Source organism: Liolophura sinensis, chromosome 6 (genome assembly GCF_032854445.1).
Source record: "Liolophura sinensis isolate JHLJ2023 chromosome 6, CUHK_Ljap_v2, whole genome shotgun sequence".
Taxonomy (NCBI): domain Eukaryota; kingdom Metazoa; phylum Mollusca; class Polyplacophora; order Chitonida; family Chitonidae; genus Liolophura; species Liolophura sinensis.
In genome coordinates this window covers 35583347-35610700 of record NC_088300.1, presented here as the reverse complement: position 1 = coordinate 35610700, position 27354 = coordinate 35583347, and the positions used below count along the sequence as shown (strand labels likewise).

The 27354-nt window shown below is 38.3% G+C and overlaps 1 protein-coding gene across 1 annotated transcript; it reads right to left on the bottom strand.

The window, feature by feature from the left end:
- Positions 1 to 64: 64 nt before the first annotated feature.
- On the bottom strand, positions 65 to 27353 carry LOC135467138 (uncharacterized). The gene is made up of 26 exons (XM_064744900.1): positions 27333 to 27353; positions 27068 to 27135; positions 26352 to 26545; positions 24934 to 25025; positions 23625 to 23688; positions 22322 to 22465; positions 20190 to 20309; positions 19881 to 20030; positions 18638 to 18735; positions 15139 to 15205; positions 13122 to 13265; positions 12079 to 12462; positions 11728 to 11840; positions 10264 to 10331; positions 8595 to 8785; positions 8189 to 8245; positions 6905 to 7002; positions 6157 to 6217; positions 5538 to 5672; positions 4963 to 5059; positions 3378 to 3508; positions 2693 to 2719; positions 1964 to 2125; positions 1265 to 1426; positions 716 to 889; positions 65 to 330 (listed from the first exon to the last, which is right to left on the bottom strand). The coding sequence occupies exons 1-26, from the start codon at positions 27351 to 27353 to the stop codon at positions 65 to 67; spliced, it is 3288 nt and encodes a 1095-aa protein (XP_064600970.1).
- Between the last annotated feature and the right edge of the window lies 1 nt (position 27354).

Here is a 27354-nt window from a genome sequence, read left to right as displayed (position 1 = left end):
CTAAAACAGTAGTGTTTAGGTGTGTTCTATCTGTTCTGTGTTCTACACAGACTGATGAAACCGTTCACATGGTAAAAAAAAATTTAAGTCGTATTGTATGCCACTTTTTTTTTTGTGAAAAAAAAATATCTTCTGTCCACAGGCTACATTTTGTTTTACCTGCAGCATTACATGTGAGACCACCCCTGGTGAGTGTTCCTGGTACTGCAGCACCCTGGCTATTAACACACCAGCAGGAGCCAGCATGACACTGCTTGAAGTTGAATGTAGCATCATTCATGCAGTCCGGAATGGCACTGCCTCTGAAAGATGGTGAAGCAATGGAAGACTCTGCAAAAATGAAAATGAGAAAACATATATAACGACCATGCTGGGAATCAATCTTGATCCTTTTTCTCAAGTGAGGAACAACCCAACTACACACATGTTCATATCAACTGTGCTACATGTAGCAATCAGAAACTTAGTGGACTTAGCGATCATTCAAATACTGATCATATTAACGAAAACAAGAAAACATCCAGAATATTTCCTCAACCTCAAACTAAATATGAACCGGGACTGGGAATATACAGAGATATGCATAGGGCAGATTCATGTAGCAGAATGTAAAATTTATTTTAATTTGATTCCTCTCTAAAACTGTACTCGGGAAATATTTCACTGATAAGCCAGTTTTAGAACAGTCCTAGAGTGACAGAAGTAGCTGGTTTACCCATGCACTGCCTTGTGCATTCTGCCGCAGACGTGAACACGTTCAGGTTGTTCCTGCCATTCCAGACATCCTCAGTACAAACATCCAGGGCCTTATTGAAATACCATCTTCTGTTACCTGAGGCACCCTTCATGAAGGGCCAACCACAGAAGTCTACAGGGTAGTCACCAACCACTGCAAAAGGTAAAGAACACAGGCACATGTAAAGAGCTACAAACTAATATTTAACATGCTACAAAAATCTGCTAGTCCTGCGAATAGTTGGTCACAGCTGATGACGGATTAAATACTCAACTAGAAAATGGTGCAAGATATACACGTACAAACCACAATGTAGAATATAATTTTAACCTGAATTTACAATAAATAATGCTCTAATTCCGCCCATTATCAACCATTAAATCACATATGAGGGAGTCTATAAACCATTTGTTTCTGTGATTAATAAACCAAAAAAAAAACCCACAAAGAAAGATGATCAATCTATGCAAAAACATGGTCAGATTTGTTACAGTAGAGTTCCAACTAGTAGAAAAGTTGCTGACTTACTTTTGGAGACCATGAAGCTTTCACTGGGCAGGAGACTGAAGGGACTCTGGTGGAGGAGGTGACGGCGAATCCTGTGTTGGATCTCCCTGACAGAGTTACTCCAGTCTGAGGGGTGCAAAGCCTCCAGAAGTTGCTTCCTCTTCCTCTCACATGCTGACAAGCCTGCCAACACGTAAATATATGTGTGAACATGTATGTATGTTTATTTATTTATTTATTTATTTGTTTGGTGTTTTATGCCGTATTCAAGAATATTTCACTTATACGACGGCGGCCAGCATTATGGTGAGAGGAAACCGGACAGAGCCCGGCGGAAACCCACGACCATCCACAGGTTGCTGGTAGACCTTCCCACGTACGGCTGGAGAGTATGGCTTGTATGTATGTAGGTAAGTATGTATGTATACTGGGGTTTGATGTTATACTTAACAATTTTTCAGTGTCTTCTTGTGGCAGGGGGAGTCCATGGTGCCAAAGTGTTGGCTCAACCATTTCGAATTATAACCTTACAAGAAGTGCCTTTAACTCCTTAAGGGCTGATCTATCCCTTGTTTCTTGCAACAGTTCATTTTTGAAGTTGTGACATAAATATTATGCACCTTCACAGCAATGTTACATCTTTCCATTCCACTTCCCATTTAACTAAACCCTTATTACTCCAGATGCATGTTGTTACCTTCCCTCTGACGATACGCTTACCTGTATCATCACAGCTGACAACATTGTTGTTAGCATCAAAGAATTGAGCAGAGCAGCCTCCGCATGGGTTGATGCGGCACACGGCCTGGGGATGGGAAGGGCACAGGGTACGCAGACACAAGCCTGGGTCACACTGATGGATGCTCACCCCAGCTGGACAAACTACAACAGGAATTTACAAATTATCTCCACAAGAAACCTTGCCAAATAAATGTACACATGGGTACTTAGGTTACTATATATATATCTATGTGAACTCTACAGTGAAATAGACTCATACATGACGTTAAAGCAAAAATACCAATGACGTATGTAAATACATCATGCTAAAGCAGAAATTGATGGTGGTTTCAATTTGAAACTTATTCCACACGTGATTTTCCACCACTGAGAGTTTTCTCAAAGCAACTTGATTTGTAATTATAAAGTTTAAGATTATTAAGGACTCATCAAAATTTGTTACTTTCTATGTACCTGTTCTAACCAATGTTTTGGTTCTTTGGTTTTGGTAAAACAATACAAATTTGGCTGTCTGTGTTAACATCGAAAAATGCATAATTATATTAAGATTTTTCATGTACAGTTCACACTTATACCCAACTCGACAGTTAACTTCACAGACAAAATTATAGTATTAATGACAAATTGGATAAACTCAAACAAAACACTATATGATGCCCCTCAAGTATACAGTAACTGAAAAAAAAAAACAGAGAGCATGAAACTTACCCCGAACTTGTGCATTGGGGTCAGGAGCTGAAACAAATATATTGTCAAGTAAAAACATTTTCAATACTTTTGTCTTGTATAGAAAGGAAGTATTCCCTTCATGCACAGAGTTTGTGTTAAAGTACAGTACCAAGCAAGATTATAGTTCTCAGCAGAAGGTTACAAAGTGGCTGGCTACCATTCAGCTTGTTTGAACAGGGAACCTCATATATTACTTTTCTTGCACAATGGCAACTTTGGTCCGATCCAAATTGACCATTATTGTTCAGGCTATCCACAAATTGTCATTGAAATGGCAGGCACGACCAACAGCCAACACAGTTTTGGCCCCAATTACTTTAGACGGGAGAGTAGCCCCATTTTTTCTACATTGGCTTTAGATATGTTTTCACTCCTGGAATCAGGTACACCACAAGGACACCACTGGTAGACAATGGGCTTGCCTGTAGTGAACTATTTGTTTTGCAGATACTTCAAGTGGTTTGAGGCAGACATTTAGAAATATGTCATGAAAATATGTAGAAATATACTGTACATGTATACATACTTCAAGGAGGCTTGAACTATATACTTCAAAAAAAAACCTGTATGAAAAAGCAAAAAAAAAAAAATTCCTATAAGAGTCATAAGTTTGCTAGAAATCCTACATTAGATTTCAGTTATGGGTCCACAGTTTACTACCCACCAGTTGAGCAGTCAGGGGTGCCCCTAATGTCCGATCCCTTCAGTTTCATGCCCTTAGAGTCCACACAGAAGCACATGCCCAGAGAATCATGACACTGAATCTCAGACCAGTTCCCGGACTTCAGGTCACACCTAAAGCACACAACATTTGATAAGGTCATGGTTTTAAAGTCTTAATAAATCTTAAAAGAGATTTTGTGAATGGAGTCTTGGAAAGGACATGCTGATATATGAACATCTTATAAAAATGACAGTCACAAAATCCAGCACTCCATTATTTTTACTACAGAATGAAGCCTTACTTTCATTCAAATCCCACATCAGGAACGGATTTATATATACAACATTACTAGCTTATATTTCCATATCCAATATCACCCATAAGAAATGTCCACATCCCACATTATAAATACATGTACAGGTATGTGACCTGCAACAAATTTCTTCTTTCACACAGATTCCACTGAATAACGACAAAAATTTCATGTTCAACAAAATGTTAAGATGCAAAAAACAACACAGATAAAACTATGGTGACAGAGAAGTAAAACTATGAAGACACAGAAGTAAAACGATGAATGCACAGAAGTAAAACTATGAAGACACAGAAGTAAAACGATGAATGCACAGAGGTAAAACTATGAAGACACAGAAGTAAAACAATGAATGCACAGAGGTAAAACTATGAAGCCACAGAAGTAAAACGATGAATGCACAGAGGTAAAACTATGAAGGCACAGAAGTAAAACAATGAATGCACAGAGGTAAAACTATGAAGCCACAGAAGTAAAACGATGAATGCACAGAGGTAAAACTATGAAGACTCAGAAGTAAAACAATGAATGCACAGAGGTAAAACTATGAAGCCACAGATGTAAAACGATGAATGCACAGAGGTAAAACTATGAAGACACAGAAGTAAAACGATGAATGCACAGAAGTTAAACTATGAAGACACAGAAGTAAAACGATGAATGCACAGAGGTAAAACTATGAAGCCACAGAAGTAAAACGATGAATGCACAGAGGTAAAACTATGAAGACTCAGAAGTAAAACAATGAATGCACAGAGGTAAAACTATGAAGCCACAGATGTAAAACGATGAATGCACAGAGGTAAAACTATGAAGACACAGAAGTAAAACAATGAATGCACAGAAGTTAAACCATGAAGACACAGAAGTAAAACAATGAATGCACAGAGGTAAAACTATGAAGCCACAGAAGTAAAACGATGAATGCACAGAGGTAAAACTATGAAGACTCAGAAGTAAAACGATGAATGCACAGAGGCAAAACTATGAAGACACAGAAGTAAAACGATGAATGCACAGAAATAAAACTATGAAGACACAGAAGTAAAACAATGAATGCACAGAAGTAAAACTATGACTGTACAGAAATTCATGGAGGATAGATCATCTGTCCTGCAGTACAAGAAGTACTGAGCCCTGAACACAGAGCTGAGTGAGGCCCTGAGTAGCAAGATTACCTACGGTAAAGTCTTGGATATGACTTGATTTGGGATTGAGCCCCATGTAATGTACATGTGCAGTGTAGTTGGGGTTAGAAATACCAGTACTAACCTGGGTACAGAGAGAGGGGCAGCCGGCATCCTGGCCAGACGGTCTGCTGTTTCACTTAATCTCATCTCGCAGTCAGTCAGATTACGGGCCGGCCAGTCTGCAATAAACACGAACTGTCTGTACATATTGCCAATCAAATGACACTCAAGTGTCTAGATTAATCAGTTTGTTTATCATACCTAAAATATTTCCATCAGGTTTATGAATGGAAGAAGCTGGAAACTACCAATTCTGCACGGCTTCGTTAATATTTAAACTCTGTGGTCTCCATTACGGTAATATTTATTTGATTGGTGTTTTACGCCGTACTCAAGAATATTTCACTTATGCGACGGCGGCCAGCATTATGGTGGATGGAAACCAGGCAGAGCCCGGGGGAAACCCACGACCATCCGCAGGTCGCTGGTAGACCATTACGGTAATAACCAAACATTCTGGTATCATTTACTTAAAATACAATGTGCTTTCTGTCCTCCCCTCCAATAATGTTTACAAATTCTGGTTCTCCTTTTTACACTTGGAAAATTCACGTAAAGATTTTGTTTGATCGTTCGTTCATTCATTCATTCACATACCTAAGGGCTCAATGCAGACTGTACCACAGTTGCCAGAACAACACTTCTGCTGGCCTGAACAGGAGGCATCATAGCGACATTCACGATTACAAGTACCCCCGATAGACTTACTCGACGGGCAATAACCAGCTTTCTCTGAAATAACAAGCATTTTAGTTCTTTTATTTTTATTTAGCACATACACGAGATCCTAAATACTATTTTTCACCCAGCATTTTTTAAGTAACACATTTTACTTCATTATAAAGGAATGCAGATTCATCCAAATAATTGGGCGTTTTGTAAACTTGGATTAGCCGAGTTGGAATTTATAATTTTATTCCTACAATGTAACTCCAGGTTTATTTTTGTTAATCATACTGCATTCACATAATACGATCAATTGTACTAAATTGCTGAAACCGACTGATGGAATGAAAATATAACAGGTCAGAGCTAGGAGTTATGAAATCATACCATTCTTGCAATGTTTCCAGTGCTATAAGCATGAAAAGTTACATTATTATTTTCCTATACATATTACTTTGAATAAGGTGATTGCTGTGAAAAAAAAACTATGATTTATTTATTCATTTGATTGTTGTGCAATACTGTATTCAACAAAAAAAACATCTCTCACCTGTTTGACACCTGGCTGTCATGTTGCTATAGTTCACTACACACACCTTGTTAGTATCACACTGAAACATAAGTAAGCTGAAACTGTACACTGACCTGTAAGTATACATATGACTATAATCCTTGACTTTGTTTTACTCACCAATTTATTTATTTCATTGGTCTTTTATGACGTACTCAAGAATATTTCACTCAAATAGAATGACATGCAGCCAACATTATGGTCGTAGGAACCAGAGCCCAGGTGAAACCCACGACGATTTGGAGAGCAAGCCAGCATGAGCTGGACTGGAACTCACAGCGACCACACTGATGGGGGGGGATCATACATGCAGTGAAAGCAAAACATCCCGGATTTGATAGCAGATTGCTCTCACATGTATGATTCCCACATTTAGCCAGGCGTTTAGGGTAAGAAGGGTTATGAAAATAGCAGATGCGGCTTCACATACTGTTGACTACGCTTTTTCACCTCCTGTTTGCCCATCGCTCTGACCACTGTTTCAACATCAGAAGATAAAAGACTTTTTTTTGCACACATATGCCTATAAACCAACAGCAAGAATCAAACGCATCAAACAGCAACATCACGACAGGTGTTTTCGCTTTCAAATTTGTTGTCGTATGTTTTCAGCTTAGACACCAGTCATCCACACGACATCTTGAAGGTAGTCTGGATAATCATACGTGGGCAAATCATACGATGCCTTGTGTACTCATTTTGCTCACGAATATATAATACAATGTACCTGACAAGGCTGCCAACATTCACAGATTTGACACTCATCTGCATTCTTCTTCAGGCCATATGGACACGACAGCTGGCAGCCTGAGACTGAAGGGCAGGCTGAAAGGAAGACGCAACGAAGAATTAATTCACAATACCTCAGAGAAAACACCCATTGGAAATGCAAATAATCAAGGACATAGGTATATGTAGTTTATTTTATTCCAAAGTACTGAATGAGACTTAAATGCTGATCCAAACATCCTGACAAATGAAATCTATCCAAACCATAAATGGTGCCAGTTCCTTTGGACCTATCCATTTGCACGATTTCACATTCATCGAATTCATACCAGTGAGTTGCTAAAACATTAACCTCAGGACACCAGATATGACACTTCACAGATTCTCAGTGTCCAGGCCTATTAGTACAGAGGTGGTAGAGAAACCAAAGCTACTGCATACAGGTACAAAGAGACAATTTTGGACAAAGGGTGGACGCAGACAAGCAACAAAAGCTATTGATTTTTCAGATGTGCTTCCTATCTGTAAATAAACTTTTAATCTGGTATTTGTTAAACGCCATGGGATACATTATGCTTAGACAAAGCTGAAACTCATATCCCACATACATATAATGGCTAATAGGATTTTCTCAATGTGCCTGATTTTGCTCAATTTGAACTGTGATATCAAAGTGTGATACTTCATTAATACACATAAACATTTGGTTTTGTCATTTCTTCCAAGCACACTCACCAGTCAACAGTTTAAAAAAAAGAGGAAATTTTGTGGAAAGCAGAGCCCTGGATCAAGATTACCACATACAGATATACATGCACTAAGGCTACAGCCAAGCCAGCATTGAGGTGTAAAGAGAGTTGGATTTCAACCTCAAACCCCACTGGTCAAGAGTTTGTGGTATTCCGTGAGACAAAGGGAGGGAGTCAGCAAAACCAAATATGTATGCCTAAACACTACTTAAAAACAAACTCTACAATAAAAAATGGTGAGCAAATGTTCGCTTGAATTTATTTATTTGATAGGTGTTTTACGCAGTACTCAAGAATATTTCACTTATACGATGGCGGACAGCATTATGGTGGGAGGAAACCAGGCAGAGCGCGAGGGAAACCCATGACCATCCACAGGTTGCTGGCAGACCTTCCCACGTATGGCCATAGAGGAAGCCAGCATGAATTTAATAAAGCTTTTTAAATTAAAATTCCCCAACATATAAAGGTCACACCGAAGATGGTTACAGATTGCAACTATCACACTATCCTATATAGACATCCTGCAATACCTGGGGCTGTGGTTGTGGTACGAACAGTCGTCGTTGTTGTCCTAGGCTCATCGTCCACTGAGGAAAGAATTTTTCATTCATTAAAAAAAAAGAAAAACCATATCATGTATAACAGAACAACACACATCACATGGCCCTAGTATAAAACTATTTATTTGACTGGTTTTTACTATTTGACTGATAGTATGCTATTGATCAGTATGCTGTCTTGTTAAAAAGAGGAATAAACTGAGCAGGTACATGACAACCTTCCTGAAGTGCTGCCATGTCAAACTAGCAAGTGGTAGATTCCAACATGCATTCTCATTGGTCAGCAATTGATCAGCTGTTGTGAAACGGGTTTACATAGACCCTATGTAAAACAGGTCTGATTATATCAAATGGGAGAAAAGTTGAAAAGCCTTACTGACAAAGTTGATAGCATCTACGTCAATATTGCTGGGGAAAGATCCCTCTGCTTGTTTCTGTCGCAAAATGTCTTTAATCTGCGTAACCGTGACCACCGTTGTTGCATTTTCTGGGGGTGTATCGCCTTCTTCTATGATGGCTACCCCTGGCCCAAACAGGAACTCCACATTAATTATAATACTGCCAGGGCTGAAAAAACAACAACAGTTTACTGTCAGCCAATGTTAGGGGTTAGGCTTAAGGGATACATGAAACGGAAGGTTTTTATTATTTATTTATTTATTTGATATGTGTTTTAAGACGTACTCAAGAATATTTCACTTATACGTAGGCAACCAGCATCATGGTGGGAGGAAACTGAGGGAATCTCACGACCATCCCCAGGCGGCTGGCTGACGATCCCACATACAGGCTTTTATAATTAATATGAAGCTATAAAGAATGTGTCATTACATATAAAAGTGTATCAAAAATTCTGAAAAATGTTCTTAGAGGTTACAAAGACAACTGATCTAAAATATGTAAAAAATACAGGGGATATTTTGAGACACAAATGTGCCCAAAAAATGAAAATTTTATTTTTTGGATTAATTTTCTTTGTTCTCCACAAAGCTGAAATAATCTTCATTTTAGAGCTCCGTAATTTTCATGTATGCTTTAAGTACACAGGGTAGAATGAACTCAATCAAAAATTGAAAGGACAAAATAAGGGAAGGAAATATTTCACCCATTTTCAATGTTTCCATCGATTACCTCTCTGAAAAAAATGACCCTAAAATCAGCATAGATAATATATGTTACCACCCACCTGTGTCGGGGAGACACAGGACAATAGAAGGCAATAGGGCGTGTTTTGGATTGACCAGTCTCACATGTAAACTTGACAAGGAAATGATTAAACCACTGGCGGGGGAAAATAATATTATTTAAAGGGAAATTCTATTTCTATGGTTTTTGTTATATACATCCATATTAACATGATTTATCATATAGTCTTGGGAGTTTGCCAGAGTAGCCTTTTCATCACCAGAATCCTAGAGCCCATTCCACAACAGTTCCGCAGTGGTCTAAGGTCTGTTAATTACAACAAAGGGTTGTAAAGCAGGCTACCCAAAGAATTTACCAGGCCATTATACAATAGTAAAACTGTCTAAAAGAATGCTATGTAGCAGCTCTGCAGCAATATGATTGGCCAAATTCATGATGATAACTGTAAAAATGGCTATAAAATGTATATCAATTAAGTAAGCGTAAATAACAAAAAAAAGATTTTTTGGCAAAATCTGCCAATGAAGGATAATAACTCTCACAACAGACCATCAACGAGAATTAACAGGGGGTTTAAAAAAAAAACCTTCATTTGCTTACAGAAGCTGATTTATTCATATTTTTCCCTAATCAATGAAAAAAAAATTTGAAAAATAGGGCTGATAACACTTTTAAAGCTGAATTTTTTCCCTCCTAGCCACCTTCGAATGTGAATAAGGATTTTTGGCTATCTTTCAAAACCTAAGACAACTAGCTTTAGCTGATAGCCAAATAGTTTCTTTGTGAAACATGCTGGACAAACTAGGTAGTTCGCTTACTGAGTTAGGCGTCTAAGCCTAGCCTCTAGTCTTTGTATAAATCTAGGCCTCTGAGCATGGAACCTTCATACAAGAACTAACCTCATCCCAGTCACACGGATACCTTTCAGAAAAGGCCCCAGATCACTGCTCAGAAGGGCATCCCTAAACTGCAATGGAAAAGAAAACAAAGGTGAATCTCACACACAACTGCTTTATACCCATACACTTTTAGTTCCATCAAACTGGTGCCTGCTTCGAACAGCTGTGTCGTATAACTCAAGGTAACATGTACCATTATTTGTCTACAATGTATCTGATGTGAGCACATAGAGTTCACATACAATTTAAATATGGATGGTTTTCACCACAAATTTTTCATCAGGTTTGTTGTAGACTTCTACCAAGAACAGCACTATCTGGATTATAACACAATATGCCACAATATGATTAAGAAGAATTTACAGAGTTTAATGAAAAACACCCAGATGTAATTACATTTCCAAATCCAAAGGGAACAAACCATGGAGTTTTTGGGCAAATTACAGACTGTGTGGTTTATCTATAGTTAGCCAAACATGAGGTAAAAATAACATACACAAAACAATAGACAAATGTGTTAGCTATGTATTTTCTCCAATGACTTTCAGTTTCAAGTTAAAAATCTTTGTAGTTTACCTTTAAATTCTCTTGTCAAATACTGACATCACTGGAATACTACCAGCAAGGGTGAGTCAGCCTCCGCTACTGTACCAGCCCGGCTAATTGCAGGTATAGCATGCTACTAGTTTACCACAACCACTATTACAGCAGGTACTAGAACAATACTACCACAATCATTCCCTTAAATTCGAGTGAGAATCCACTGAAGCTCTTGTTTAGAGATAGTAACAGTCAACTGACAGTTGTTGTTTGGAGATAGTAACACATAACAGTCAACTGACAGTTGTTGTTTGGAGATAGTAACACATAACAGTCAACTGACAGTTGTTGTTTGGAGATAGTAACAAATAAAAGTCAACTGACAGTTGTTGTTTGGAGATAGTAACACATAACAGTCAACTGACAGTTGTTGTTTGGAGATAGTAACAAATAAAAGTCAACTGACAGTTGTTGTTTGGAGATAGTAACACATACCAGTCAACTGACAGTTGTTGTTTGGAGATAGTAACAAATAAAAGTCAACTGACAGTTGTTGTTTGGAGATAGTAACACATAACAGTCAACTGACAGTTGTTGTTTGGAGATAGTAACACATACCAGTCAACTGACAGTTGTTGTTTGGAGATAGTAACAAATAAAAGTCAACTGACAGTTGTTGTTTGGAGATAGTAACACATAACAGTCAACTGACAGTTGTTGTTTGGAGATAATAACACATAACGGTCAACTGACAGTTGCTCCACAATCACCTAACTAGTGAACAACAGACAACCCATTAGACTAAGTGGGCTAGTAGGTTACCTGTGTAGATCATGGATAGACTTGCAAGCCATACCTGTAGAGCAAATCTTGTGAAGCATCTGGCTATCACCATAGACCCACAAAAACCAAATGTCACTGTACCTGCGATATAATCATGACCTCTAGTTGTTGGTATTCGGGTGAGGAAGTGTTGTAAAGATCATCTGACCAAGTTTCGTTTAGGACCACTACACCCTGAACAACGACTGGTGTCTCTACAATGAAGCATGCAAAGAAAGCATTCCATCATTATTTCCTATAAGAAGAGATGCAGAAATGACCAAGAAAATTCTACCACATCAACAACTTCCTGTCATGCATGTACAGAATATACACCCGTAAACAAAGTTCAGATTCGGCATTCATAAAAAAAAGTATATTTTGATCATAATATGGAGTAACTGGTATTTTGTCAATTTAGTGTTTTTTTCTGGAAGTTAACATTGATCTCACCTGCTGTTGTTGTTTCTTTTCTTGTTGTTGATGGTGTTGGTGACTTTGTTGATGTTAGTGGTGATGATGACTTTGTTGTTGTTGGTGGTGATGGTGACTTTGTTGATGTCGGTGGTGATGGTGACTTTGTTGTCGGTGGTGATGGTGACTTTGTTGATGTTGGTGGTGATGATGACTTTGTTGTTGTCGGTGGTGATTGTGACTTTGTTGTTGTCGGTGGTGATGGTGACTTTGTTGTTGTCGGTGGTGATGGTGATTTTGTTGTTGAAGGACATCCTTGCTCATCACTGCCATCTCCACAGTCCACACTGCCATCACACCATCGGTTTGTCAGAACACACTTCTCTCCATCCACACACCTCCTACTTCCCCCAGGGCAAACATCTAATATGAAATGTACATTTTATTTTACAGCCAATTATACTGCATATAAACACATATGCACTAAAGCTATCAAACTGAATTTCTCTTTAATGAAATAAAAATATATTGATTGCCAAAGTTAATCCAGCTTTGTACTTCATACAGTACATTAAAGACTTTGACATCTCTCAGTCTAGTGACCTGAGAAGGATGTCAATGGCACAGTTGCATGGCAACACCTTACATATCCTATTCAATTTCCGAGATTCAACGACTTGAGAGGAGGTCATGTGAATCACTCCACTTATATGAAGTTTCCAGCCCGTCTTCCATTCACACTATGCCTTGACCTCAACAGTACTGTAAACTTGAGGCTGTACCACAAGTCCAGCTAGAGCCAGTGCTAGATAGAGTGAGCCAGCATTGTGGTGGGAGGAAACCAGGCAGAGCCCGGAGGAAACCCAGGACCATTCGCAGGTTGCTGGCAGACCTTTCCACGTACGGCCGGAGAGGAACACCACAAGTAAAGCTACAGCCATAGTCTACTATTATGATCTGCCTCACTGTTGTACCACAAGTAGTGGTATGGCCATAGAGTGTACTATAAACATATACATACATAAATATTTATACATATGGTCCACAAGTAGAAATATAGCCATAGCCTACTATGATCTTACTTGTAACTGTACAGTTGGCCTCATCACGTCCATCCTCACAATCATCATCCTCATCGCAAATGAATTCCCTAAGAACGCAAATTTCTTTGGTCCCACCTTTCTCAATACACTTTATCGCACCCTCCAAACACTGCAGACCATCAGCTGTAACATGGGATCAGTTTACTGATACACATAAAATACATCTTACACCACTACAAGAACTGAATGATACCTGACTGTTAACATTTATTTATTTATTTGACTGGTGTTTTACGCCGTACTCAAGAATATTTCACTTTTACCACAGCGGTCACCATTGTGGTGAGTGGAAACCGGGCAGAGTCCAGGGGGAAACCCACAACCGACTGTTAATATTCAAATCCATTATACTTGTACTTGAAGATTATTTGCTTCAATGTATGTAAAACTAAATGCATCAAGGCATTCATAGAACACCGGTAGCTCCCCTGATTAAGCAGTTCATAAAACTGCATAATGTTCCAGTCAGGTAATACATAATTCAAATCCTGACCTCTAAACCAAAATAAAGTAGAATGACATTGTCGTACACATGTGAGATATTATTCTCAGATAATATCTATGTTAAAGTAGAACACCACGATAATGAAATGTGTCTTCAGCTGTCTCATTTAGCTGTGTGCATGAACAGTGTCATTATTTGGCCATGTGCCTGAATGAGGGTAACAATGAAAATAAAATAATCATCAGACTGTCATTATTATTAACCATTTAGATGTTTTAGATGATATAAAAAGATATCCACAAAGTTTAAGGTAAATTCGTCTAATACTTTAGCAGGACTTGCATGGATAAAATCAATGTCCAGCATGAAAATTCATTACTGCACTAAGTACCTAGTTGGGAATAATTCTAGAAATAATTACCCGATTATAATTAAACTTAAGCATACACAAGTTTAGATAATACAGGCAGATGTATGCTAAGTTTCATGGAAATAGGTTCAGTGCTTGAGGAATAGTTTCATGGAAATAGGTTCAGTACTTGAGGAATAGTTTCATGGAAATAGGTTCAGTACTAGAGGAATAGTTTCATGGAAATAGGTTCAGTACTTGAGGAATAGTTTCATGGAAATAGGTTCAGTACTTGAGGAATAGTTTCATGGAAATAGGTTCAGTACTTGAGGAATAGTTTCATGGAAATAGGTTCAGTACTTGAGGAATAGTTTCATGGAAATAGGTTCAGTCCTTGAGGAATAGTTTCATGGAAATAGGTTCAGTGCTTGAGGAATAGTTTCATGGAAATAGGTTCAGTACTTGAGGAATAGTTTCATGGAAATAGGTTCAGTGCTTGAGGAATAGTTTCATGGAAATAGGTTCAGTGCTTGAGGAATAGTTTCATGGAAATAGCTTCAGTACTTGAGGAATAAGTTGCATGGAAATAGGTTCAGTACTTGAGGAATAAGTTGCATGGACAAAATCTGAATACATGGAGAAGCATCATACGCAAGGTCTTAAATGGGGCTAATCATGAAAATATTTACCCAGTTGCCATTAAACTAAAGCATGCACAGGTTCAGATGATAGACAAGATGTATGGTTTCATCAAAATCACCCTACTTTGAGAAGAGATGAAATGGACTAAATCGTGTCTACAGACAGACAGATAGGATGAATCCAGTATAACCCCCACCCCTTCACCCTTAACTTCGTAAAGAGGGTATCAATATTTTTAAAAAAAATCTTTAGCTGTAAAAAAAAAAAAGCTTAACTTTCAATTAATGCATGAGAACCCAATATACAGGAGCTTAAACAAAGGCTTAACCAGGCCCCAACATCAACACTAAAATTCCCCCCATCCCCTCATAATGCCTCTCTTGACTTTGTGCAGGTGCGCTAAAATACATAAATACATAAGGACTAGATAAAGTTCATTATTTCCCCACTGCTATGGAAGAAATTAGAATGGAAAATCAGGTGCATTGTTATTAAATGATCAAAAGTAAAAAAAAAAAATGTGTGTAACTGAGAAGAACACTGTAATGTGATTGACTTACGCGTACATACTGCTTCTCCAGACCCCACACGGACCTCACAATGGTAATCTTTGGCACACTCAACATTCTAGGAGAAAAATGTAGTACTTGTTGGATAACAGCTGACAAAAGCCCACGACTGATCCCAAATCGATTATATATATTATTGTAAATACATTGTTTTTCACACGAATGAAATTTCAAAAAAATGTCTGCACTCATGAAAGGAAAAAACAGGTAATAAACATTTCAGGCACAATTACAAACTATCTACTTAATTAAAACAGATATCACATTCAGTACAGCTACCTGACATTACCATTCAGTTCACCAATATGACAGGGGCCTTTGTGGCCTCTGTGGTTAGCATGCTAGTCCAGCGCATTGACCCAAGAGCCTCTCACAACTGCGGTCGCTGTAAGTTCAAGTTCAGTTCATGCTGGCTCCCTCTCCTGCCGTACATGGGAAAGTCTGCCAGCAGCCTGCAGATGGTCATGGGATTCCTACGGGCTGTCTGGTTTTCTTCCACCATGATGCTTGCCGTGTCATATAAGTGAAATATTCTTGAGTATGGCGTAAAACACCAATCAAATAAATAAATAAGTAAATAAACCTACATGACCTTACCATTCAGTACAGCTACCTGACATTACCATTCATTACAACTACCTGACATTACCATTCAGTACAGCTACCTGACATTACCATTCAGTACAGCTACCTAACATTAGCATTCAGTACAGCTACCTGACATTACCATTCAGTACAGCTACCTGACATTACCATTCAGTGCAGTTACCCGACATTACCATTCAGTGCAGCTACCTAACATTACCATTCACTACAACTACCTGACATTACCATTCATTACAACTACCTGACATTACCATTCAGTACAGCTACCTGACATTACCATTCAGTACAGCTACCTGACATTACCATTCAGTACAGCTACCTGACATTACCATTCAGTATAGCTACCTCACATTACCATTCATTACAACTACCTGACATTACCATTCAGTGCAGCTACCTGACATTACCATTCAGTATAGCTACCTCACATTACCATTCATTACAACTACCTGACATTACCATTCAGTACAGCTACCTGACATTACCATTCAGTACAGCTACCTGACATTACCATTCATTACAACTACCTGACATTACCATTCAGTACAGCTACCTGACATTACCATTCAGCACAGCTACCTGACATTACAATTCAGTACAGTTACCTGACATTGCCCTTCAGTACACCTACATGTACTTGACATTACCAATTCATTACATCTACCTGACATTACCACTCAGTGCAGCTACCTGACATTACCATTCAGTACAGCTACCTGACATTACCATTCATTACAACTACCTGACATTACCATTCAGTGCAGCTACCTCACATTACCATTCAGTACAGCTACCTGACATTACCATTCATTACAACTACCTGACATTACCATTCAGTGCAGCTGCCTGACAGTATCATTCAGCGCAGCTACCTGACATTACCATTCAGTACAGCTACCGGACATTATCCTTCAGTACAGTTACCTGACATTACCATTCAGTGCAGTTACCCGACATTACCATTCAGTACAGATACCTAACATTAGCATTCAGTACACCTTCGGCAAACAAGTTTTGCACTTGAGTTACTCTCGTTTACTTTCACACGATCTGTGTTGGCAGAAAGATCACAGCAGAAAGAGATTAGCCCCTTGAAAATTACCACGATTTACTTTCACCCCTTTTCGGTAACACTACGTGTGAGTCCGGCATATCGGGAGACACAATTTGTTTGAGCTGTTATCACATTAGGAGTTCACACAACACTGTCACTGGTTTTACACACAAAATGTTTTCTAAATATAAAGTAAATTAAGTATTCATGTTTGCGAAGTTGACAGTCTTTCAAATTACGCCAGAATGATCAAGAAATGTTTGGCTGCAGCTTAATGAGCGGTGCCAATGCACATGTGTAGGTGTACATGACATGACACTCCACATGCCTAAAGGTACTGGATTGTCACGCTTAATTTTCTCCCAAAATCCCATTATTCCCGAAATAACCTGTTGCCAAGTGCATGTACTAAAATCATTACGATTAAAACTGAGGAAAACATGAACTGTTGGCAGTAGGAGCACAGACTATAGTACCTGCTCAGTGAAACATGTGCTTGTTGCTCTCCCACGGAGCTCAGTCAGTAACAGCCAAAACTTTCTGAGTCCCAGGGCGAAACTTCAGGTCATTTACCATACGTGACATTACAATTTATTGCACACACCTGACAATACCAGTCAGCATAGCTAGCTGGCACTGCCAATAGGTACATCTACCTCAATCTACAACCAGGACAAAAGCCTCAAAATACCATATAGTACACCTTCCTCACAATACCATATAGTACACCTTCCTCACAATACCATATAGTACACCTTCCTTACAACAGCATTCAGTATACCTACATGGTGTACCTGCCATTTCCTTACATTGTAATTCTGCAACCTTTCCTTGCATTACCATACAAAACACTTACGTGTACCTCACATTACCATTCAGTACACATACATGTACCTCATATCACCATACAGTACACTTACGTGTACCTCAAATTACCATTCAGTACACATACATGTACCTCACATTACCATTCAGTACACCTGTATGTACCTCACATTACCATGAGATAGTGCAGATGTGGCGTTCACCATTCAAGCCATATTCATTCATTCATTCATTCATTCACTACCACTCAGTACACCTATATGTACCACACACTACCATATAGTACACCTATATCTACCTCTCATTACCATTCAGTACACATACATGTACCTCACATTATCATTCAGTACACCTGTATGTACCTCACATTACCATGAGATATTGCAGATGTGGCGTTCACCATTCAAGCCATATTCATTCATTCATTCATTCATTCACTACCACTCAGTACACCTATATGTACCACACACTACCATATAGTACACCTATATCTACCTCTCATTACCATTAAGTACACATACATGTACCTCACATTACCATTCAGTACACCTTCCTTACAACAGCATTCAGTATACCTACATGGTGTACCTGCCATTTCCTTACATTGTAATTCTGCAACCTTTCCTTGCATTACCATACAAAACACTTACGTGTACCTCACATTACCATTCAGTACACATACATGTACCTCATATCACCATACAGTACACTTACGTGTACCTCAAATTACCATTCAGTACACATACATGTACCTCACATTATCATTCAGTACACCTGTATGTACCTCACATTACCATGAGATATTGCAGATGTGGCGTTCACCATTCAAGCCATATTCATTCATTCATTCATTCATTCACTACCACTCAGTACACCTATATGTACCACACACTACCATATAGTACACCTATATCTACCTCTCATTACCATTAAGTACACATACATGTACCTCACATTACCATTCAGTACACCTACTTCACATTACTGAATATTCAGTACACCTACCTCACAAGCATTCACACATGGACATATTCTGCAGCCATTGCTGTCAGTCCTGTGGCCTGAGATAGGACAAAGACAGGACAGAGGCGGACACGTCCTTGCTGAAACCAACAGGTACATTTATTTACTTCATCGTTATTATCAGCATAATGAAGAAATTTTCCTTATTATGATGGCAGTAAGTTGAGTCTGTCTAAGAAACTGGAGTGCCTGTGGAGGCAAGTTTATGATGAGCTTCCCCATGTGGGACATACCACATGTCATAATAGCAAAAGACAAGTAAGACTACACTGTTAACTGCTTATTATGTAGCCTCCAAAGCTCCATGGACAAATGGAATGAAACTAGAATTCGGAGGTCCGAAATACCTCCTTCCATCTCTCAACATTTCCAAAAATAAAAGAAAGAAAATTGAGAAAACCTTAAAAGAAATGTTAAAAGACTTCATGTTGCTTAGTTTGGCTTCATACAGATCGTTCCATGGGCCATTCCATGTGTGCATTGATTGCACTGCTGGTACAGCCAGTTTGAAAGGAGAAATGTAGGAGTCAGAAGACAATACAGTGTAAATGAAAATTCATTACTGCACAATTAACAAATTGTAATTAAACTTAAGCATGCACAAGTTTAGATGATACAGCAGCTGTATGCTAAGTTTCATAGAAATAGGTTCAGTGCTTAAAGAATAAGTAGCATGGACAGAATCTGAGTACATGGAAAAGCACTATCACACAAAGTCCTAAATAAGGGTAATTATGAGAATTAATTATGTTTTAATTATGTAATTATTAAACTTAAGCACAAGTTCAATGATAGGCTAGGTGTATAGTAAGTTTCATCGAAATTGACGCTGGTGTTTAGGAGGAGATGCAAATAGAGTGTACAGACAGACAGACAGACAGACAGACAGACAGACAGACAGCCGGACAGACAAGCAAGCCGATTCCAGTATTAGGCCACCAAAGCAGTTCCTGTATTAATGTACATAAGGTGCTTAACTATTGAATACCTATTACCCATATCACTGAATGAGGAGATATGTCCACCTCAGTCCACTCGGTTCAAGTAGTGTGGTCGTTCATTCTTTTCTTTGATACAACATTATTTTGCGTAGGGCTGTGCTTGTACAGCTACCAGTCCCTCATTAGAATGTTTGTCATTGTATGACACATTAAATTAAATCCATGAATATGACCTTTTGACAATACTCTCTATTCTATTGTCCATCCATTAACATTGATCTCACCTGCTGTTGTTGTTTCTTTTCTTGTTGTTGACGGTGTTGGTGACTTTGTTGTTGGTGGTGATGGTGACTTGGTTGTCGGTGGTGATGTTGACTTTGTTGATGTCGGTGGTGATGGTGACTTGGTTGTCGGTGGTGATGGTGACTTTGTTGATGTTGGTGGTGATGGTGACTTTGTTGATGTTGGTGGTGATGGTGACTTTGTTGATGTCGGCGGTGATGGTGACTTTGTTGTTGTCGGTGGTGATAGTGACTTTGTTGTTAATGGTGATTGTGACTTTGTTGTTGTCGGTGGTGATAGTGATTTTGTTGTTGAAGGACATCCTTGCTCATCACTGCCATCTCCACAGTCCACACTGCCATCACACCATCGGTTTGTCAGAACACACTTCTCTCCATCGACACACCTCCTACTTCCCCCAGGGCAAACATCTAATAACAGGTACAGCATGTAACCGGTACATTACTCCACTATTTCACCAACAATAAATTATACTTATGGGCAGCCTGATAAAAAACAAAACTACCAATGCATTAAATCTGTCAAACTGAATACCCTAAATCACCACAAAATTTCGTCCATGACTAACTCACCCATTTTTCCTGATTCTGACAGTTCTACTGATTTTGGAAAGGTGTTTTGAGGTTTGCTTGGAACATAGGATGATATTTTACAAGACAATTGTATGTTTCAGCACAAAAAAAAAAATAATTTGTGACATTAATATTTTGTGACATTTAATTGCCTCTAAAACTGCACTTTTGTGGGCGAAATGTTTGAATTTTATTTAAATCATGTGCATGCTTGAGGTGTGAATTCATTGCAATGAAACATAATTACTATAAGGGTATGTCACAATGAGTGCTGCAACACCATATATCAATTGTGAAACAACGTATGCAAGATGCTGCACAATGTCAGGTCTTGGAGTTCCACACATTTACCAAGGACATGAGAAGACGTTGACCTCAAATGTTTATCAAGATCTGTACTTCAAACACTACATTGCAACTGGTCGTGGGTTTCCCCCGGGCTGTGCCCGTTTTCCACCCACCATAATGCTGGCCGCCGTCGTATAAGTGAAAAATTCTTGAGTACAGCGTAAAGCACCAATGAAATAAATAACTAAATAAATAAAATCAAACACTAGATTAAAGAATTTGTCATCAAACCAACTCAAAAAGACTAGATGGACATCCCCGCTCCTCTCCTCACCCATCACAGAGCTGTCTGTCGTTAAACACTACATTCCAGAATTTTGTACCAAAAACAAATTCTGGACTAAACATCAGACTGATATCGCTGCCATGGCAGTAACAGGTTTGTACCAAATTCAACTCTCTTGACTCCAAGAACTTCCTCACCTGTTCAGACACCGCTAGCTGTGTGAGCCTTAAGCTATACAACAAGCAGAGGTCAGTTTACATTGGCTGTACCACAGGCAGAGGTATTTGTGCATGTTGTGCCATAAGTAGCGGTACAGCCACATATTGTATTAGGGTATGACTATTGTGATTTATGATCTGATTCATTGTTGTACCACAAGTAGAGGTACAGCTACATATTGTATTATGATCTGCTTCATTGTTGTACAACAAGTAGAGGTACAGCTACATAGTGTATTATGATCTGCTTCATTGTTGTACAACAAGTAGAGGTACAGCTACATATTGTATTATGATCTGCTTCATTGTTGTACAACAAGTAGAGGTACAGCTACATATTGTATTATGATCTGCTTCATTGTTGTACAACAAGTAGAGGCACAGCTACATAGTGTATTATGATCTGCCTCATTGTTGTACCACAAGTAGAGGTACAGCTACATATTGTATTATGATCTGCTTCATTGTTGTACCACAAGTAGAGGTACAGCTACATAGTGTATTATGATCTGCCTCATTGTTGTACAACAAGTAGAGGTACAGCTACATAGTGTATTATGATCTGCTTCATTGTTGTACAACAAGTAGAGGTACAGCTACATAGTGTATTATGATCTGCCTCATTGTTGTACAACAAGTAGAGGTACAGCTACATAGTGTATTATGATCTGCTTCATTGTTGTACAACAAGTAGAGGTACAGCTACATAGTGTATTATGATCTGCCTCATTGTTGTACAACAAGTAGAGGTACAGCTACATAGTGTATTATGATCTGCTTCATTGTTGTACAACAAGTAGAGGTACAGCTACATAGTGTATTATGATCTGCCTCATTGTTGTACAACAAGTAGAGGTACAGCTACATAGTGTATTATGATCTGCTTCATTGTTGTACAACAAGTAGAGGTACAGCTACATAGTGTATTATGATCTGCCTCACTGTCGTACCACAAGTAATGATACGGCCATAGAGTGTACTATAAACATATACATATATACATATTTATACATATGGTCCACAAGTAGAACTATAGCCATAGTCTACTATGATCTTACTTGTAACTGTACAGTTGGCCTCATCACGTCCATCCTCACAATCATCATCCTCATCGCAAATGAATTCCCTAAGAACGCAAATCTCTTTGGTCCCACCTTTCTCAATACACTTTATCGCACCCTCCAAACACTGCAGACCATCAGCTGTAAAAACAATATATAATCAGTTTTGGATAACACACAAATGACATCTTACAGCGCTAAAACGGCTGGCTAATACCAGTTGGTTTTAACAAGTAAAACCATCCAGGATATTCAAAACCATCAACACTGTCAACTTATGAACCATATCATGGAGTACAATTGGCACTGGGTATTATCATTCAAGCATATGTAAATATACTGAACAAAACTTGAACGCAGGGGTTTAAAAGGGGTCTGGTTATTGTGGTGCAGTGCAATTGAAGGATTATAAGGTATTAGCTGCACAAATGTGGCTCAACTAATCTAATGACGAACTGACGTAGAAAGCAGAACTGATCCTCACTGAAGCGTATGGGAAAATATGTGACTCTTATGTTTAGCTCTATCAAATTAAGGACTACCAGGCAGTTCTGAGTGTTGAAAAAAGCCGGTGGATCAAACAAAAAGGTAAGATAATAGAGCTCCACTGCTTTTTGTCCGGCCTGACATGAAAAATCAGGCTTTGTTGATGAGGTTTGAAATAACCAAGAGCCAATTTGACAATGGGAAGTGAAACTCTTCTATGGTGAACAAAAATAAAGGCATAGATTGCCATTAGCATTTAACCTTTATATAAATAATAGAGGGAAATTACTTCCAGTCTGGAGATAGATACTGCTTAGATAGATATCGCTTACATATGACCCTGTTACACAATTATTATGAAAACGACAGTATTGCTGTGTTACACCTGAAGTCTGGAGTGTAAAAATACACATTCAGAAGTGCATGAAGGCCTCTGATTATAACAAGTTATTCTGATGAAAAATGCATTTCACTTCACACAAAAACTCTGAAGTGACCCTACAAGGTGGATGAGTTATTCAGAATCAATCAAAATGGGTCACTTGAAAAACGTTTTTGTTGAAAAACAATATTTGATATTTTTTATCTTATTTGTGATATTTGTTTGCTTGAGAATCTATTAAAATATTGACCTTAATTATCCAAAACACAAATATTTTCTATTCAGATGTGATTATTGCTTTTTTTCCTTTGAGTAATCTAAAGACACATCTTAAATTCATAAACTCCTGACAATGAAAATCAGATATATTCTATTTACTGAAGAGAGGAAATTTGTATATTTGACAAGGCTTCACAAACATGTTTGACTTACGTGCACATACTGCTTCTCCAGTTGAACCCACCTCACAATGGTACCCTTGTTCACAGTTAAAATTCTGGGGAAAAAGTGTTATAAGTGTTTTGATGTCAGCATGCATTACTACCATAATACATACTATCTCATAAATAATTTACACACACAAAATATAAACCAAACGAACCAAGATAAAGTTCTAGACTAGTCACAGCTAAAATGTGTATTTAACATTCTAAACACAATAAAGAACCTTACAGCACGTTCAATCTGAAGCAACTTTAACTGCTCTGCTCGGTCGGTCATATGGTAGGTGAAAATTTTGATGTGTATCCTACCTATTAACACAGACTGGATAATTAAATATCTGGTATTATATCTTTCAACATGGGACATACACATATGTTGCAATACCTTTCAGTGTACCTACATGTACATGTGTACCTGACATTACTATTTAGTACATGTACACTTATCCCACTGGGCCATTCAGATGCCTTCCTCAATCCTCACCTTACCATTTATTACATAAACCACACATTACCATTCAGTATATAAACCACACATTACCATTCAGTATATAAACCCCACATTACCATTCAGTATATAAATCGTACATTACCATTAAGTATATAAACCACACATTACCATTCAGTATATAAACCCCACATTACCATTCAGTATATAAACCCCACATTACCATTCAGTATATAAATCCCACATTACCATTCAGTATATAAACCCCACATTACCATTCAGTATATAAACCCCACATTACCATTCAGTAGGTAAATCCTACATTACCATTCAGCACACCTACCTCACATGAACATTCGATATACCTACTTCAAATTACCAGTTAGTGTACCAAGCCTCACATTGCCATTTAATATACCTACATCACGTTACCACTCAGTACACTTACCGGTACCACTCGGTGCATCTGCCCGACATGACCTCTCGCTGCACCAACCTGGCATGACCACTCGGTGCACCTGCCCAACATGACCACTCGGTGCACCAACCTGACATGACCACTCGGTGCACCTGCCCGACATGCCCACTCGGTCCACCTGCTTGATATTACCACTCGATGCACCTGCCCAATATGACCACTCAGTACACCTACCCTACATTACCATTCGGTGCACCTACCTCTCATTACAATTCTATGCACCTGCCTCACACTGTCATTCAGTACATTTACCTCACATTACCATTCAGTACACCTACATGTACCTCACATTACCATTCAATACACCTACGCGTACCTCACATTATCAATCAGTACACCTACCTCACATTACTAAATATTCAGTACACCTACCTCACAAGCATTCACACATGGACATGTTCTGCAGCCAATCCTGTCAATTCCGTATTGTGAGGTAAGACATTCACAGGTCAGGGGTGGGCACTCTGAAAGCAACAGGTATATTTATTTTATATTAATTTCATTGTTGTTTTTCACTGTTATTTCACACCATATTGAAAAACTTTTCATTTATGTGATGGTAGACAATTCAATGGTGGAGGGGACTGAGTACATAGTCTATTACCATCAACCCTTAACATGTTATTGTATAACAAAAGCTTTTCATATGTAATGTACATAGATTTCTGGAACATCTTGGAGGAAGATCAGTCAGAGTGAGCAGAGAGCCCTACAAACCCAGTTGACAGGTTTAAATATTTTCCAATGGGAGCTGGAGAAATCCACAAATTCAAGACCAAAATTGATCCTGCAATCCACATCTGTATGACATTCAATAAATATCACATCACATGAAATATATATCACATGAAAGTTATGTTTACACTTATTTTAAACAAAACAACACCCGATGGTATTTCTAGCCGATGTCATATTTCAGGCAGACTATGCCATATTAATTAATGTTTAATCAGGTTTCGGTTCTGTTTTCCGTTTTCAATAAGTCAGATAAACTTTCAAGGGGTCCTACCCATTACCACCTTTACAATATCCTAATGCAATGTTTTTCAATTTTCTGACACCATTCTATGCATGTGAAACAACTTTCAATCCAAAGGTGCTTACTTTCACATTTAAAGTCATTAAATTTTAATATCATATAATTTTTTTCCCCCCAGTTCTCTGGATTCCAATGTTCCAAATGAATTAAAACAGGCTTTTTTTATACAATATTGCATAATGTACATGTACAGAAATAGAGTATTACTTGTAGACTCCATACACAGACAAACTTGCATTTTGTATGAAAAGTGCTTCCTCACTTTATGATCAAATCTGCTGACTTTTTGGTAGTTTTCTGCAGTTTTTCAATTCCACCAGTATTACTGTTCAATGGAGTGATGCATGGTGGGAAGAAATCAAGCAGTGCCTTATCAGTGCTTAATCTGTTTACATGCCCAGATGCTAGGCAAACCACTACCCCCATTTATTTATTTATTTATTTGATTGGTGGTTTACCTTATACACAAGAATATTTTACTTATACAACAGTAGCCAGCATTACAATGAAGGAAACTAACTTCCACTCTAGACAACAGGTCTATATATAAATGTACCTAGAGCTTTACCAGCTGTCAATCAAGAACATGCACACAAGAACGTGACTAAATCCTAAGCCACACAAGTTCAACCATTACCAGGACTTGATTTGAGAAGTCTGTCCACGATGTTCAGACACAGTGTAGACAACAGATAGATTGTTGTACACCACCTCCCCTCCTCTGTCGTTGGGGCAAAGATATGCAAATTACCTTTTAGACTCAGTGAGGTTGGGTCTGCATTTATGCTGGATCTATTGAAAAGCCCCATCAGGGTGGTGTGCAGTATGTCCATGGTTACTGACCACACACGTGTGTTTGGATTGTATATTGGAATTCCAAAACTAGAACTGACAATCTCTGTGTTTATCAAATCCAAGTCAAACGAGACAACAACACTGCCACACCTGTGGTGATAACAAACACAGAAATTAGTGATTTATATAGCTACAATGGCATGGACAGTTATTCTCACTGATTTCACTCTGGTTCACAATATTACTGATAGTATGTGACATCAGTCACAATTTATTGGTGTCATCCATGAAATTTGAATTTTTTGAAAAATAATTTGAAACAGTGTACAGAAGTGGTACTGTAAACATAAAAAAGTAACATATCACAAAAAGGAGCATAACTCTGTTTTAGTTCTTGACTTGTAGTTCCATGTATTTTCAAAAGGGTACTGGGTTAGAGGTACATTGCAGCCAACGAAGTACCTCAAGTAAAGCAGTTCTGTAGATATAGTGTTAACACCTGAAAGATTAAGGCCAGATGTGTGGACAGCCGGTCCGACAAAAGACCATAGTAGATTTACGTACACTTTAAATACTTGATTTTAGATTGTCAATTCTTCTTTGCCTGGCCACAATTCACTAAAACCTTTTAATACTTAGCAACTTTTTGATTTCACTTAGTTGCTCTCTTACCGAACACCTGTTACCCGGATTCCGTTGAACAACTGCCGAATGGTGCTATCTAAGAGAAGTGTGTTCATCTGAAAGACAATGAAGATAACAAAGTGGGTTGAGATATTAAATGTGTCATGGTTATATGATAGGTTAAAATATCTTCACTCGACTTGTTTAAACCAAATTTTAAAACACCAATCAAATAAATAAATCCATTTGTCTTCAATATTAATATATAACTGGAGTTGGGATAAAGTAAGTTCCATGAAGCTTCACTTCCCACCAATGTTTTTCCAAATGTCATT